Raw genomic sequence first — 15,488 nt, forward strand, 5'->3', positions numbered from 1 at the left:
AATGTTGTATATTTGGGCTCGTTATATACTACTATAGTGTAACGCGTGCACAGGCTAAGTGCTCTACACAGGCTAAGTGCTCTGCCCTCACGCCTAACTCGCACTTTGCGTGCGCCCCGCACTTACCTCCGTTTGACTGAAAAACGCAAAAAATAAAAAAAAATTACACGAGCTAACAGTTAAAAACTCACCCTCAACATCTTTGAAAGTCACAAGAGCCACATTTTCTTCCGGCAGAAAAGTCACAGCTTCTACCTCTCCACCCCCAGAACGTCTCTCATTTTCAAAGTAGTTGCGAATGGAGTCTTCAGTGCTTTGCGCAGTAAGGCCAGTTATCTGGATGGTTTTGCTTGTATTTTCAGCATTATCAAGCAATTCGAAACTGGCATGAGGTGTAGCACCATTCAGGATATGCTGATCATGCTTGACAACACTTTGTGCCACTACAAAGAAAAAGCATTTAAATGACGATCCTTGAAATCTTAGAGTATAAATATTTTTTCAGCGAGAGCAAGAGCAAGAGCAACAACAGCAAAACTAAAAACAACATCAACTATATTTTCTGTATCTAAGAATGATAAGGACTGATACGTGCTCAGTTGTAGAGAATAACACCCTGACCTTTGGCCTCGAAAGAGAAGGAAGTATATACTTTTAAGTTAAATGACCTAAAATAATATTCCCTTCAGCTGGCACATGACCGTATAATTTTTTAAGCGGTTACAAGTGTAAAGAAATGTCGCCCCAAAATTCTCAGGACCATTTTCTTTTAGGAACAGTTATTATATCAAATAAAAAAAGTTAATATTATATATATATACACCTGGGGGTAATTAAAAAATGAAATTAAAAAATGTAATTGTAATGTAATGTTAAATGTAATTAAAAAATGAAAAATTGACCCTCGAAAAAGACGAAATGACAGAAAGATAAACTTGAAACAACCAGGCTTACATGACGTTCGCGCAGTATTCTCTTTGGGGTAGTTGGGAGTATAAAATAACTAAGCTATGCAGCCTCATCTTGGGAGCGAGGCAAATTTAGGTGGGTTCTTTGTTCTCGTTAGTGAGTCTCCACGTATTAACATATTTCACTTCCTGTATATCATCCGCAAGTGAAAACGTCATTTATCATAATTGCTGTCAGAGACCTTTTACAAAACAGCAGGCTCCCTCTTAACATGAGGCTCTGTAGCTCAGTTGGTAGCATTGCCCAATGAATAATTATTTTAGAGGCACGGCACGAACCTTTTCAGACCTCTCGCGGACTAAAATGCCAAACGCCAGCTACACATGTTATAAAGTTACCTTCAGATGACTCAAACAGCACTCGTGCTTCAGTGCCTTTGATTTTCACTTCTTCAACAGCGCCGCCCCCCGACCGTCCCGAGTTCTCGAAGTAATTCAAAACCGTGTCTTCCGTTGCATTTTGAGGTAGTCCTTGAGAGAGAACAACACCGGTCTGCAAGAGCACGAGAGATACATGTGACGGAACAAACATTTTCATGAGAAAATAATATAAAATTTCGGTACAAAGACAAAAGCAAAAATAACAGAAAAGAAACGATGTTTTTAACTGTAGGAACGATATTTTCAGAGATTAATTTACTCTTCCAAGGAAAGGTTTACAGGACCATCAAATACACCACTTTTAGACATTGAAGCTTTGACATTGTGCAATGTATGCTCGAATGAATTCATGCCAGGCGTTATCAAAAGGAAACTTTTCGACTAACTAATGCTCGGCGCGAAAGGAAACACAGTATAAAGTTTAAATGGTTAAACTGTGGGTCTAACCTGATTTTCTGATCCGCCCTTAGCCAGCTGGAACTCGTCAATGATTGAATGGCATGAGACTTCCACTATTGTTCCATTCAAAGTGTGTGTTCTACCTAGGACCTTCTTTGCAACTGTCAAACAATTAACAAAAATTACAATGATTAACCAAATGAAGTGAAAAGAAAGGAACAAAATAGATCAAACAATAAGGTTTTTTTCTTAAAATCAAAATTATAAAGATATGAATCAATTGATGGATTGATCACTGAAAGGATAGGATTGCTGGATTGTTATCAATATGGAAATAAGTTCAATTGCTTTTCATCGAAGCGAGAAATCCAAGGATCTGCGGAGAGATTCCTCAGGGACTCAAGATTTTTTCTTGGTCCCATACTTGCGACAAGACATGCATCACATCTCACTATTAGACAAGAAGAATGTTTCATCTTTCCTAGTTAATCTGAACAAAATAACATTTAAGGACTGGGAGGAACCACTCATCCACTTCAAGTTGGGAAGCATCCATTAAATGGGTGGAGAAGTAGTGGGAGCCTAACTTGAAACAAACATACAAAGTAATGCACTGGCTTTACTGAAGTACCATTGGTTGTGACTCACACCACTTTAAAGAAGGACACAGCCAGATTGCTCGCAATGTAACAGAACCAACGCGGAATTGTGCTGAATAAATACGACAGTTCTTCATCTTTTCTAATGTATGATAAGAGCAGCCCTTACTAGATTTAAAAGCAAAATGTAACTTGTACCAAACGACTTACCATCAACATCTTTGAAAGTCACAAAGGCCACATTTTCTTCCGGCCGAAAAATAACAACTTCTACCTCTCCACCCCCAGAACGTCTCTCATTTTCAAAGTAGTTGCGAATGGAGTCTTCAGTACTCTGCGCAGTAAGGCCAGTTATCTGGATAGTTTTGCTTGTATTTTCAGCATTATCAAGCAATTCGAGACTGACATGAAGTGTAGCACCATTCAGGATATGCTGATCATGCTTGACAACACTTTGTGCCACTACCGAGAACACAAAATGAGATTAGTGTTTAAAAATGTTGTATATTTGGGCTCGTTATATACTACTATAGTGTAACGCGTGCACAGGCTAAGTGCTCTACACAGGCTAAGTGCTCTGCCCTCACGCCTAACTCGCACTTTGCGTGCGCCCCGCACTTACCTCCGTTTGACTGAAAAACGCAAAAAATAAAAAAAAAATTACACGAGCTAACAGTTAAAAACTCACCCTCAACATCTTTGAAAGTCACAAGAGCCACATTTTCTTCCGGCAGAAAAGTCACAGCTTCTACCTCTCCACCCCCAGAACGTCTCTCATTTTCAAAGTAGTTGCGAATGGAGTCTTCAGTACTCTGCGCAGTAAGGCCAGTTATCTGGATAGTTTTGCTTGTATTTTCAGCATTATCAAGCAATTCGAGACTGACATGAAGTGTAGCACCATTCAGGATATGCTGATCATGCTTGACAACACTTTGTGCCACTACCGAGAACACAAAATGAGATTAGTGTTTAAAAATGTTGTATATTTGGGCTCGTTATATACTACTATAGTGTAACGCGTGCACAGGCTAAGTGCTCTACACAGGCTAAGTGCTCTGCCCTCACGCCTAACTCGCACTTTGCGTGCGCCCCGCACTTACCTCCGTTTGACTGAAAAACGCAAAAAATAAAAAAAAATTACACGAGCTAACAGTTAAAAACTCACCCTCAACATCTTTGAAAGTCACAAGAGCCACATTTTCTTCCGGCAGAAAAGTCACAGCTTCTACCTCTCCACCCCCAGAACGTCTCTCATTTTCAAAGTAGTTGCGAATGGAGTCTTCAGTACTCTGCGCAGTAAGGCCAGTTATCTGGATAGTTTTGCTTGTATTTTCAGCATTATCAAGCAATTCGAGACTGACATGAAGTGTAGCACCATTCAGGATATGCTGATCATGCTTGACAACACTTTGTGCCACTACCGAGAACACAAAATGAGATTAGTGTTTAAAAATGTTGTATATTTGGGCTCGTTATATACTACTATAGTGTAACGCGTGCACAGGCTAAGTGCTCTACACAGGCTAAGTGCTCTGCCCTCACGCCTAACTCGCACTTTGCGTGCGCCCCGCACTTACCTCCGTTTGACTGAAAAACGCAAAAAATAAAAAAAAATTACACGAGCTAACAGTTAAAAACTCACCCTCAACATCTTTGAAAGTCACAAGAGCCACATTTTCTTCCGGCAGAAAAGTCACAGCTTCTACCTCTCCACCCCCAGAACGTCTCTCATTTTCAAAGTAGTTGCGAATGGAGTCTTCAGTACTCTGCGCAGTAAGGCCAGTTATCTGGATAGTTTTGCTTGTATTTTCAGCATTATCAAGCAATTCGAGACTGACATGAAGTGTAGCACCATTCAGGATATGCTGATCATGCTTGACAACACTTTGTGCCACTACCGAGAACACAAAATGAGATTAGTGTTTAAAAATGTTGTATATTTGGGCTCGTTATATACTACTATAGTGTAACGCGTGCACAGGCTAAGTGCTCTACACAACTGCTTTATTAGAATACCATGAATCACGTGACTGCGGTCAAGGGTGTGCTAACCAATAGAATAAAGATTATGTAATAGCTAAGGTGTTTATCCGATAGGAACAAGCACTACAAAAACATTGAGAAACAACAACAGCAATATACTAGTGATCTACAAATAGTAATAAGTATATAAACCCCTAAAGGCGGCTTGTACTTCGGCTTATAATGTCTACGGCAGAGATGTTTTCCGAAAGATGTATATCTGGTCGGGGAGCCGGAAATTTGTGAGGAAAATGTGAAATTTTGAGGACAGTCTCCCAGCCAAGGACATCACCTTCACTTATTTTCGTATCGCTTTGACAACAAATTTGTTGACTTTTTTGTACTTTCCGAAGGAGCATTTGAGATCGGTTTTTTTAGTAATATTACTATCACTCTACTCCATAAAACGAGCACATTTCTTTGCGGTGCAAAGTAATAAAGACGAAAAAACGAAACTATTGTGTTGGGTTTTCCTCGCTGGCTTGTTTGTTTTCGACGGAAAAATCAGAGGAAAATATCGACGTAAACAGGGATTATTACGTTATAGCTGTCATTGATTTTGCACCACGTGTTGTAATGTGGCCGATAGAATCACTTGAAATTAATGGATGGGTTATAACGACTATTATTAAATTTTCAACTCCGAATATTGCATTTCTAGTGTTCTGATTGGATCACTCGACTCCAGTTATCAGCTCATATTCCAAGTCAGCTTATATGAAAATGCATTGCGTCAACTTTTGCAGTGTTGAAAAGAGCTCGGAATATCCGAACGTTCAGGATTTTTATGAAATTTGATACAACAATTTTTTCATTCGCACTTATTGGATACGAGATTGGTTATAGCCAACTCGGCGCCACTTGCCTCGTTGGCTATTTACCATCTCATGTCCAACGCGCGCTCATGGAATAATGGTTAATTATCAAAATATGGATCCTTAGGTAATGCAATTCAAGAGTTTTTATTGGCTTAGCCATCATAAGTGTACGTGTCAAAATTAAAACGCAACCAAAAAAAATTTCGCGCACTGAAACATTCCTTTTGTTCTTACAAAATAAAGTTGGGAAGATTGTTCTATAATTTGGGGCTATTTTAACATATCAATTATTCCACTCGTGCTTGTTGAATTTGAGATGAATAAAGGCAACTTCTTGGATATCTATCGTCTCATATCCATGGATCATGGAATAATTGTTTAATACGTCCTCCGCTTTATGCGAAAATAAAATCGATCTTAAAAAGGTCATTATATTGTTTAGATTACCTTCAGATGACTCAAACTTCACTCGTGCTACATTGCCTGCGATTTTCACTTCTTCAACGGCGCCGCCTTTCGAACGCTTTGAGTTCTCAAAGTAATTCAAAACAGTGTCTTCCGTTGCATCCTGAGGTAGACCACGAACAATAACAATACAGGTCTGGAAGAGCACGAGAAATACACGTGACCAAAGACCTACATGCCTTATATAGTGAAATATGAATTTGTATGTAATATTCTTGGGGCGACTCTTTGCAACTTATGGCCAATATACCAAGAAAATCTGAAAAATTCCTTTAGAGCCGGCTTAGGCTTGTTATTTTAAGTTATATTTGAGGTCATGCTGTGAGAATCCATGGTCAACCTTTGGACTAAACGGTGCTTGTTGAAAGATAAATGATGGTAAGCTTTATGAAGGTTAAGAAGGGGACTTAACCTTATTTACTGATCTTTCCTCAGGCTGGAACTCTTCCGTGAATGTTTGGTAGGAAACTTCCACCTCTGTCCCATTTATAATGTGTGGCGCTCTTCCTATGACATTCTGTGCAACTAAACAAAGTGAACAAAGACAAAACAAAATGAAAGTAAGACAACTACTTGTATTACACCTACAAACTGTAAATTGAATGTAACCTATAAAGAAACTGACGTATGTATCAATGAATGATTGATAATGATTTGTTAACGAAAGTGTGGGTCAACAAATGGCGAGGAAACATAGGAAACAACTGTTGGAGAATAAACGCAGTGAATTAAAATGAACTTGTTTTCAACGAGAGAATATGCACACGGGACCAGGGAATATCTGCACTGACACTGACAGAAAATACAGAGTATGATTACCACACGTTTAAAATCTGAGACTTTTAAGAAAAAATTAAGATCATTTGCTCATTCCATTTTACACCAGAGATTGTTTTGGTTGTGTGGATTGTATCAGAGAGAGGGTGTCGTATTGCTCTTACATTTACAATAAGGCATTGGGTAAAATATGGACTGGATCATTTTGGACCATTTTTTGGACCACTTTTTGGACCATTTTTTGAACCATTTTTTGGACTATTTTTTGGACCATTTTTTGGACCATTTTATAGGGGGGAAGCACACCATTAGTACTCAGGGAGGGGTGGGATACAGTCTACTAGTACTGAGGGAGGGGTGGAAGGCAGAGTGTTATTACTCAGGGAGGGGTGAGAGAAGGACTATTGCTAGGCAGGGAGAGGTGGGAGGTGGATGTAATAGTAAACACTACTTGCAGCTTTTATTCGATCGTACAAATTATCTTTGGTTTTTCGACTGACTTTTTGAATGTTCTTCATTTTTGTCGTCCTGCGAAAGCGAAACTGCCACGTAAACACTGGACTTTGATTTCTATTGAAAATATCGCGTTTAAGATCCTCTACTGTTGAGTTATGCCTGTGCCTTTTGAGTCGACTTGTGTACCATCAGTTGCTTCACGTTTCTCTTTGTGTATACAGTGTGTAACTACTAAATTTATCTGTCTTCCTTTTGTCATTCATCTTATCAGACGAGATCACGAAATTTCCGGTCCTTAGCCCTTAACTTAGAAGCATATAGAATTCACGAGCGCTCTTGCAATTTTAATGTCTATACCTTAACTATATAAAATAATCAGCAAACGATTTCGAAGAGGAATCGATATTCTCGTATCGAGCAAAAGCACTGCTTTGCATGTAATATGGGAAAGATGGGAAAGCGTAAATATCGATTTTATCTGTTTCGCAAACAAAGGAGTTAATCTCCCACACCGGAAATGGCGACCATGCATTCCTCACGACTCCTGTACGTTTGTTTTCCAATTTGCCCAGGCCACTGCCAATCACTTCTTGTGTAAAAACCTACGTAACCTGCTAAGTGGAAGTACAATGGCTACTGTTGCTTACCGATATTTTCCGTCAGCAAAACGTAGAAGTCAGTAAATGTGACCGATTCTGCCCGGAAAATTTTATTATCTGGAGCTTGGATATGTCAGGAGAGTTTCATTGACAGCTGGATTAACTGCACCCCGTGCTGTGAAACCATTATAAAGACATCGCGCTTTCGTCCGCTTTTTTTGTCACATATTAAAGGGAAACGTGAGGCAACTGAAAGATGATTCATGCTAAACCGTTGGTATCACTTTGCACTGGTACAAGTCGACCTAACAGGCACAATGCATATCTTAATAGTGGAGGATCGAAAACAGGAATGGAATTGGTGATATTTTCAATGACAATTATAGTCCAGTGTTTAAGTGCCAGTTTAGCATTCGCATTACAAAAGATTAAAGAAACGCTACGGCCCAGCGCAAAATTTTGACATACAAATAATCAGTCGAAAAGCCGCTCAAAATAAATTGTATGATTCAATGAACACTCCATAAATCAGTCGCAGTTACCAGTATATCAACTTCCCACCCTTCCCTGCGTACTAGTACTTCTTTCTCCACTAGTAGCAACAATCTGCCTACCATCCCTCCCTGAGAACTGAGAGTATGCATCCCACCCATCCCTAAGAAGTAATGTTCTGCCTCCCCCCCTATTGAAAAAATACTCCATATTTTACCCTACGCCCCTAGGCAGAGGGTAAAATATGGACTGGACCATTTTTTGGACCATTTTTTTTTGGGGGGGGAGGCTAACCATTAGCAGGGGTCGGTGGGATGCAGACTATCAGCATTCAGGGAGGGATGGTGGAGGACGAACTATCAGTTCGCAGGGAGGGGTGGGAGGTTTATGTATGAGTAACTACTACTAATTATCGAGTGTTCATTGAATCATACAAATTGTTTTGAGCGGTTTTTCGACCGACTATTAGTATGTCAAAAATTTTTGTGCTGGGTCGTAGTGTTTATTCCATTCTTGTCATGCGAATGCGAAACTGGCACTTAAACACTGGACTATAATTGTTATTGAAAATATCGCCATCTTCCACTGTTAAGTCATGCGTGTGCCTGTTTGGTCGACTTGTGCCAGTGCTAAGTGATACTTGTGAATCATCTTTCAGTTGCCTCACGTTTCCCTTTTTGTATGTGACTATGGACCTATCCGCGCTAGCGACAAAATTGTTAACATAGACAAATTTTTTTGTCATTACCAACACTTTAATAGGTGCGAATGGTTTGTCCTGACTCGACAATTTTTTGAGGCGGACAAATTTTCAAACGCATCGCCGACAAAATTCGTCCCTGTTAGATCGACTTGTGCCAGTGCTGAGTGATACCGACGGGTTAGCATGAATCATCTTTCAGTTGCCTCACGTTTCCCTTTTTGTATGTGACAAAAAAAGCGAAGTAAAGCGCGATGTCTTCATAATGGTTTCACAATATGGGGTGTAATTAATCCAGCTGTCAATGAAACTCTCTTGACATATCCAAGCTCCAGACCATAAAATTTTCCGGGCAGAATCGGTCACATTTACTGACTTCTACGTTTTGCTGACGGAAAATATCGGCAAGCAACAGTAGCCACCGTACTTCCACTTGGCAGGTTACGTAGATTTTTACACAAGAAGTGATTGGCAGCGGCCCGAGCAAATTGGAAAACAAACGTAAGAGAGTCGCGAGGAATACATGGTCGCTATTTCCGGTGTTGATGATTAACTCCTTTGTTTGTGAAACAGATAAAATCGATATTTGCGCTTTCCCATCTTTCCCATATTACATGCAAAGCAGTGCTTTTGCTCGATACGAGAATATCGATTCCTCTTCGAAATCGTTTGCTGATTATTTTATATAGTTAAGGTATAGACATTAAAATTGCAAGAGCGCTCGTGAATTCTATATGCTGCTAAGTTAAGGGCTACGGACCGGAAATTTCGCGATCTCGTCTGATAAGATGAATGACAAAAGGAAGATAGATAAATTTAGTAATTACACACTGTATACAGAAAGGGAAACGTGAAGCAACTGATGGTACACAAGTCGACTCAAAAGGCACAGGCATAACTCAACAGTAGAGGATCTTAAACGCGATATTTTCAATAGAAATCAAAGTCCCGTGTTCACGTGGCAGTTTCGCTTTCGCAGGACGACAAAAATGAAGAACATTCAAAACGTCAGTCGAAAAACCGATGAAGATAATTTGTACGATCGAGTAAAAGCCGCATTAACAAGTAGTGTTTACTATTACATCCACCTCCCACCTCTCCCTGCCTAGCAATAGTCCTTCTCTCACCCCTCCCTGAGTAATAACACTCTGCCTTCCACCCCTCCCCCAGTACTAGTAGACTGTATCCCACCCCTCCCTGAGTACTAAGGTGTGCTTCCCCCCTATAAAATGGTCCAAAAAATGGTCCAAAAAATAGTCCAAAAAATAGTCCAAAAAATGGTCCAAAAAATGGTCCAGTCCATATTTTACCCTATGCCTTTACAATAATGGAACAATGGAAACAGAGTGGAACACCGTAGAATATATATACATATAAATGTGGGGTAGAGTCTACCTTGGCATAAAGTGCTCAATGCTGTGAATGCTGTGGTAGCAGAGCTGAGTATATATAAGTGAAAGAATCAAAGAGGACGCATCGATTCTCTGTTACTCTGAGTTTCGCGCCTAGGCGCTCGTCAGACAGAACTTTCTGTCAGACGAGCGCTTAGGCGCGAAACTCAGAGTAACAGAGAATCGATGCGTCCTCTTTGATTCTTTCACTTATATGTATATATATATATATATATATATATATATATATATATAATGTTTCAAAAATGTTGCATTTTGAAAAAATATATGATGTGTATACTTTATGCATATTTTCAAATTGTAGCGTTTTTGAAAACGGGTGTATCCATATAAACGCTAAAAAAAGGGGGAAAGAAAAACCTTCCCTCCCTGAGAAGGAACATGATCACGTGCTATTTTTTAATCAGTGCTCACAAATTTTTCAAAGCTGTATATCCAAGGGATTGCACAAATTATTTGAGTGAAGTAATCAAATAGTAGTTGTGTAAGAATTGGTTCATGCTTAGCGAGCGTACGTCGAGTTATGAATGCACGCATTCAAACGGTCATGATGGTTGATGATAGTTTCAACTATCGCACGCGTTTTAACACGAACTATCATGCTCTGTCATCGACTATCATCGGCTATCATTAACTATCATGTAGTTTGGACATGTTCAAATTTGACATGGTAGTTGATGACAGTTTTTTTTTCCGTTTGAACGAGCGGATGAATGATAGTTTTTCGGTCGGCAGTTTTGCCAAAGACGGACTCAACCCGAAATAGCAAATGGTAAAATGATAAATTTCGCAGAATGTTTCGCAGTCCATTCACATCATCCCCTGGTATAAAGGCTACAGTATCTTCAATTCGAAATGTCTTGATTATAATTTGAAATGTCACCGAGATTGCTGACCTCAGCGCGCGCTAAATTTGTTTACAATTACACGATCGCGTTTCTTGATTTTGTCAACTATTATCAACTACCATGACCGTTTGAACTGGGTTCCGTTCGATTGCGTCGAGAGGGACTCTAACTTCTTGAGTGCTCTCCAAACTTCCCGAGTGCATTCAGAACTCGATGCTTGCACAGCTAAAGCACGAACCAATTATTTCTTGATTATAATTTGAAATGCCACCGAGATTGCTGACCCCAGCGCGCGCTAAATTTGTTTACAATTACGCGATCGCATTTCGTGATTTTGTCAACTATTATCAACTACCATGACCGTTTGAACTGGGTTCCGTTAGACTGCGTCGAGAGCGACTCCAACTTCTTGAGTGCTCTCCAAACTTCCCGAGCGCATTCAGAACTCGATACTTGCACAGCTAAAGCACGAACCAATTATTTTATAACATAGCCTGTGGACAAGAAAAAGACAAGACAAAAACGACCACAGAAGAAAAATTTGGAGACCAAAGCTTATTTAAAGAATTGTAAATTTGCTGCATAAAAGCGCAAAAAGAACATTCCTCTTGCATGTGCGAGACCGTGTGGTCGTTCAGCATGCTTGAATCAATCGTAATTTATTAGCCGAATTTAGAGCAAGAAAATTGCGTAACCTTTTTTGCGTTAAGTACCTGACAACCACGCACGGTCTGAAATAGACTAAATACCCGGCATTCAGAAATTTCTACAAAACTTCAAGTGAAATATTCTTTCAAACTTCAAGAGAATATCAGATGTTTTCAGAGAAATGTCAAGCGATTCCAAAAATAAATTTGTTTTTTGAGCGAACATTCTCCCAGCTTGAGCATCTTATAGTATCGCTCGGTTGTCGACTAAGAAATTGTTCGCTTTTGATCAGACAGCCGGACACGGTCTCAAATGACTAAATGGCCAGCAGTTGGAAATTTTCACCAAAATGCCACTAAAAACTCCAGAGAAACCTATCGAGTATATTCGATGTTTGTTTAGAAATGCCAAGCGATTCTAAGAATTGTGTTGGTTTTCTTAGTAGTCACACTTAACGTGCCAAACATGTTGTAAGGCTTGGGAGGTCACGTTGGTTTCGTCAATAGAATGTTGTCTTCGAGACCATTGTCGCGTGACAGTAATGGGACAGCTTCAAGTTCAGTAAATATGGAGGGAAACTATGCAGAAAACCTCAAATAACCTATTAAGAAAATCCGATATTTGTTTAGATAACACTTATGATTCTAAAACTATTTTGTTTTTTAGTGGATAAACTTTCCGAGCAGAACAGAGCACAGTCAAGACTTCTCTATCTGTGATTTTAGGCATGCGGACAAGAAAAGACAACCACTTCATAAATAATTCGAAACCAAAGCTTATCCAAAGAATTGTTAATTTGCTGCCTAGAAACGCAAAAAGAAACAGTTATTTGCATGTACGAGACCGCATTTTAGTATACTTAAATCGTTGTTCAATAGAATTCAGAGGAAATTGCGTGGATTGGTGTTGAAAATTCTGAGAATTTTGCCTTCGGCGAAGTTATTTAATGTCGACTTTAAAATTGAAAGGTACTTTAAGACATATCAACAAAATGGTCCTGATTTACCATTCGAAAAGTGAAGCTAAAACGTACCAATTCGTGGCATTTACGAAGCTTGCGTGGTAGATTTATTTCACTCGATTGTTGTTTAAAATTGCGTAGCTTTGTGTTGAAAATTCTAGGAATTGTACGACTTTGAAACAAAATCTTCCATTGAAATTTTGTGACTTATCAACGCTTGAAAATGATATTAAGAAGAGTTCCAATGTTGCATGCCTCAAGAGGAAAAGCTCAGTTTACCTTGTTCAGCAATAGTTTGCATCGTGTTTGAGAATGATCTATCGTTAAGTCCAAAGCAAATTTTGTCGCTCGAAAGAGCTACATGCGCATTGTTTTTTTCGAAACAAGTATTATTTATCAGTTTTACTTGTCATTTTGATCTTCTATAGGTCTTACTCAATCGGGATGGATCGGAAAAAACAATCATGAAAGGTATGAAACCTCACAGCCGACCAAAACGAAAACTTCCTGCTAAAGTGAAACTGCTTGCGTAATGTCATTTATGCACCATAGTAGCTCCACAGAAACTAGGAAGGACGTGCGGGCACGGGCACGTCATGTCATTAAATGAAATGGTAAATACGCTCCGTGTAAACAGGAATGCCGCCCTTGGAGAGTAAGTCGCGCCCGAATTGTACGTGAAGTACATTCAGAAATAGCTCTCTGCGATATTTTGGATCAGGGAAAGCTTCATTACAGCCATATTATGTACAAATTTGATTGTTACGATCAGTTAGTTTGTGGTGCTGCTTTTACGGACATCTGGAAACATTTGAAAGTGAAAGAGGAAGTGTTAAAAAAGGGAAATTTAAACCACATCGCGGAGGGAAAGATAACAAATAAATTTAAACAGATCATTAAAAGGAAATTTCAACTCACCATCGCTTTCTTCGAATGTAATGACCGCTTCGCTTTCATCCAAGTCCACCGAGCTGATATCTCCACCTCCAGATTGTTTACGTGATTGGAAATATATCATTAATTCTTGCTTGGATATCTCTCTACCGATAGCTCGAACGTGTAAAGTCCGATCTTTATCCATGTTTACAATGGTATGGCATTCCAAACTTCGAAAAACAACTATATGATAGTCAAGGTCCCCATCGCGTGAAACCGAAACTTCTCTGAAGCCCTGACTCTAGGTATTCGCAGAAATGTTAAATCACCCTAGAGCATCTTGGTTATGTCATCACAGGTCATCCGCGTAATCGTACGGTGGACCATGAAGGGTAAATGTTTTGCATGTCTTTAAAAATTAGTCTAGTGGGATGAACACTAGGAATCTTGGTGTAGAGCTTTATCGCTTAGAAAAAAAATAGAAGAATAGTATTTTTCCCTCCCATTTGATAGATAATTTATATCTATCTAAATTTCCTTACAACAAAAATATAATATCAATTGAACTAACACCAGCTAGATAGCTTTTCTTTCAATTCCTATGAGCTCCTCACGAGGCATAACGAAAAAATCAGAAAGGTCCTATCCTTCACCTCTGCAAATTGCTCAGGCTCCAATTTCCGGGAATTCTATGACAAAATTAAAATTCTAAGAGGAGCGAAAAAGATAAGTGACTGTATGTGCAGAAATCCGTGTTCGTTTCCATGCCATCATTCTCCCACTTGGCCGATGGCAACATAGTGTAAGGGAATCTGAATAACCCAGTAAAAAGTGCCAAGAGTGGCCATAAAATTCGATGCGTGACTGTTAGGAAGTATGCCTTTCCGCTTCAGAATGTCGCGTTTAACAGTCAGGGTATCAGCTTCGTCTCAGGGGAAAATAGGACTCCATAAGCATCAAAACGAACAGTAATCTGATACAATTTCAGAGTAACGTGTACCGGTGGTTTAGTGTAGTAACTACAAGTGGATTGCGCGACTTGTCACGCTAGACCATTGGGATCTATCAGCCACGAGGTCACAACCAGGACACAGCTGCAAATGAATGGTTTGTAGACGAATGCTGGAAGGAAGTCTTCACCCACGATAGCAAAGGTACATCTCTCTCAGGATCGCGCCAGGCACTAACATCGGCTCTTGTGTCCGGTCATCGTGTCTATTTCCAGATCACGCAGTGGAATTACTACACAGCAGAAGCTGACAATCTGTCCTTGAGAAATTCTCACGTGACAGCCCAGGCTTTACATCTTGTTCCTTTCTGTCGACTAATGTCTGCACTAGAGTGACACAATGAGTAGTTGATCAATAGATGTGAATTCACCAGAAAACCAAACTGACTGATTAAGTATACTGACATTGAGCTGAGTTTTGAGTTTGAGCTCAATTAACTTGATTTGATTGAAGTGTCCGAGAGTTAGCAAAGATCCTGTGTATCATTGACAGGTCTTGATGGTAAAAAATGCATAAGCGCCTTTATTTCAAATGCGTGCTAAACTGCCTACATTTCATTATGGCCTTGACTTTATCATTGAACATAGAGAGCTCCATTTAATGTTGGCGGTTTACATTGGCTATAGCTTTGCCAGCGCGGTCTTGCCTAGACCGCTCTTGTCCAGTTAGCTATTCTTCCTCAAGCTTCGGCCGAACTGGAAGACATATGAAAACTAACTTGACCTAAAGAGGCTTCCACGTATTTAAGCATTAAAACTTGAATTAAACGCGTCATCCCCTGCCTCCCATTCTAGATCTGCTCCTATCCCCAATGTCGTGTTATTGTTCTCTGTTCAAATATCTGGTGGGTGTGGCACAAAGGCCAAAATTTTTGCCCGAGTATATGGAGTTATCAACATAATTAAAAAATGGCGTCTGTCATTGGACTGTAGGCTAAAATGATCTGGTTGGTTTTTCCTTTTTTCCGCACCAGCCTTGGAAAAAATTAAAGCCTTGAAGACCGCACAGACGAAGGGGAAATGAGCGGAAGAATACTTTATTGGAAAGAAAAAGGCGC

At 39.6% G+C, this 15,488-nt stretch overlaps 1 protein-coding gene across 3 annotated transcripts in view; it reads right to left on the reverse strand.

Annotated features, from left to right (window-relative positions):
- Positions 1-13,724, reverse strand: part of LOC131776539 (uncharacterized) — a 38,392-nt gene extending 24,668 nt beyond the window's left edge. For all 3 annotated transcript variants that reach the window (XM_066160936.1, XM_066160937.1, XM_066160935.1), the window contains exons 1-10: positions 13,464-13,724; positions 6,065-6,177; positions 5,635-5,788; positions 3,990-4,241; positions 3,513-3,764; positions 3,036-3,287; positions 2,558-2,809; positions 1,797-1,909; positions 1,308-1,461; positions 192-443 (exon numbers count right to left, since the gene is read on the reverse strand). In XM_066160936.1, the coding sequence (XP_066017033.1) occupies positions 192-443; positions 1,308-1,461; positions 1,797-1,909; positions 2,558-2,809; positions 3,036-3,287; positions 3,513-3,764; positions 3,990-4,241; positions 5,635-5,788; positions 6,065-6,177; positions 13,464-13,626 (1,957 nt within the window). In that variant the 5' untranslated portion in view covers positions 13,627-13,724. The remainder of the gene's footprint in view (positions 1-191; positions 444-1,307; positions 1,462-1,796; positions 1,910-2,557; positions 2,810-3,035; positions 3,288-3,512; positions 3,765-3,989; positions 4,242-5,634; positions 5,789-6,064; positions 6,178-13,463) is intronic.
- Between the last annotated feature and the right edge of the window lie 1,764 nt (positions 13,725-15,488).

Source organism: Pocillopora verrucosa, chromosome 14 (assembly GCF_036669915.1).
Source record: "Pocillopora verrucosa isolate sample1 chromosome 14, ASM3666991v2, whole genome shotgun sequence".
Taxonomy (NCBI): Eukaryota; Metazoa; Cnidaria; class Anthozoa; order Scleractinia; family Pocilloporidae; genus Pocillopora; species Pocillopora verrucosa.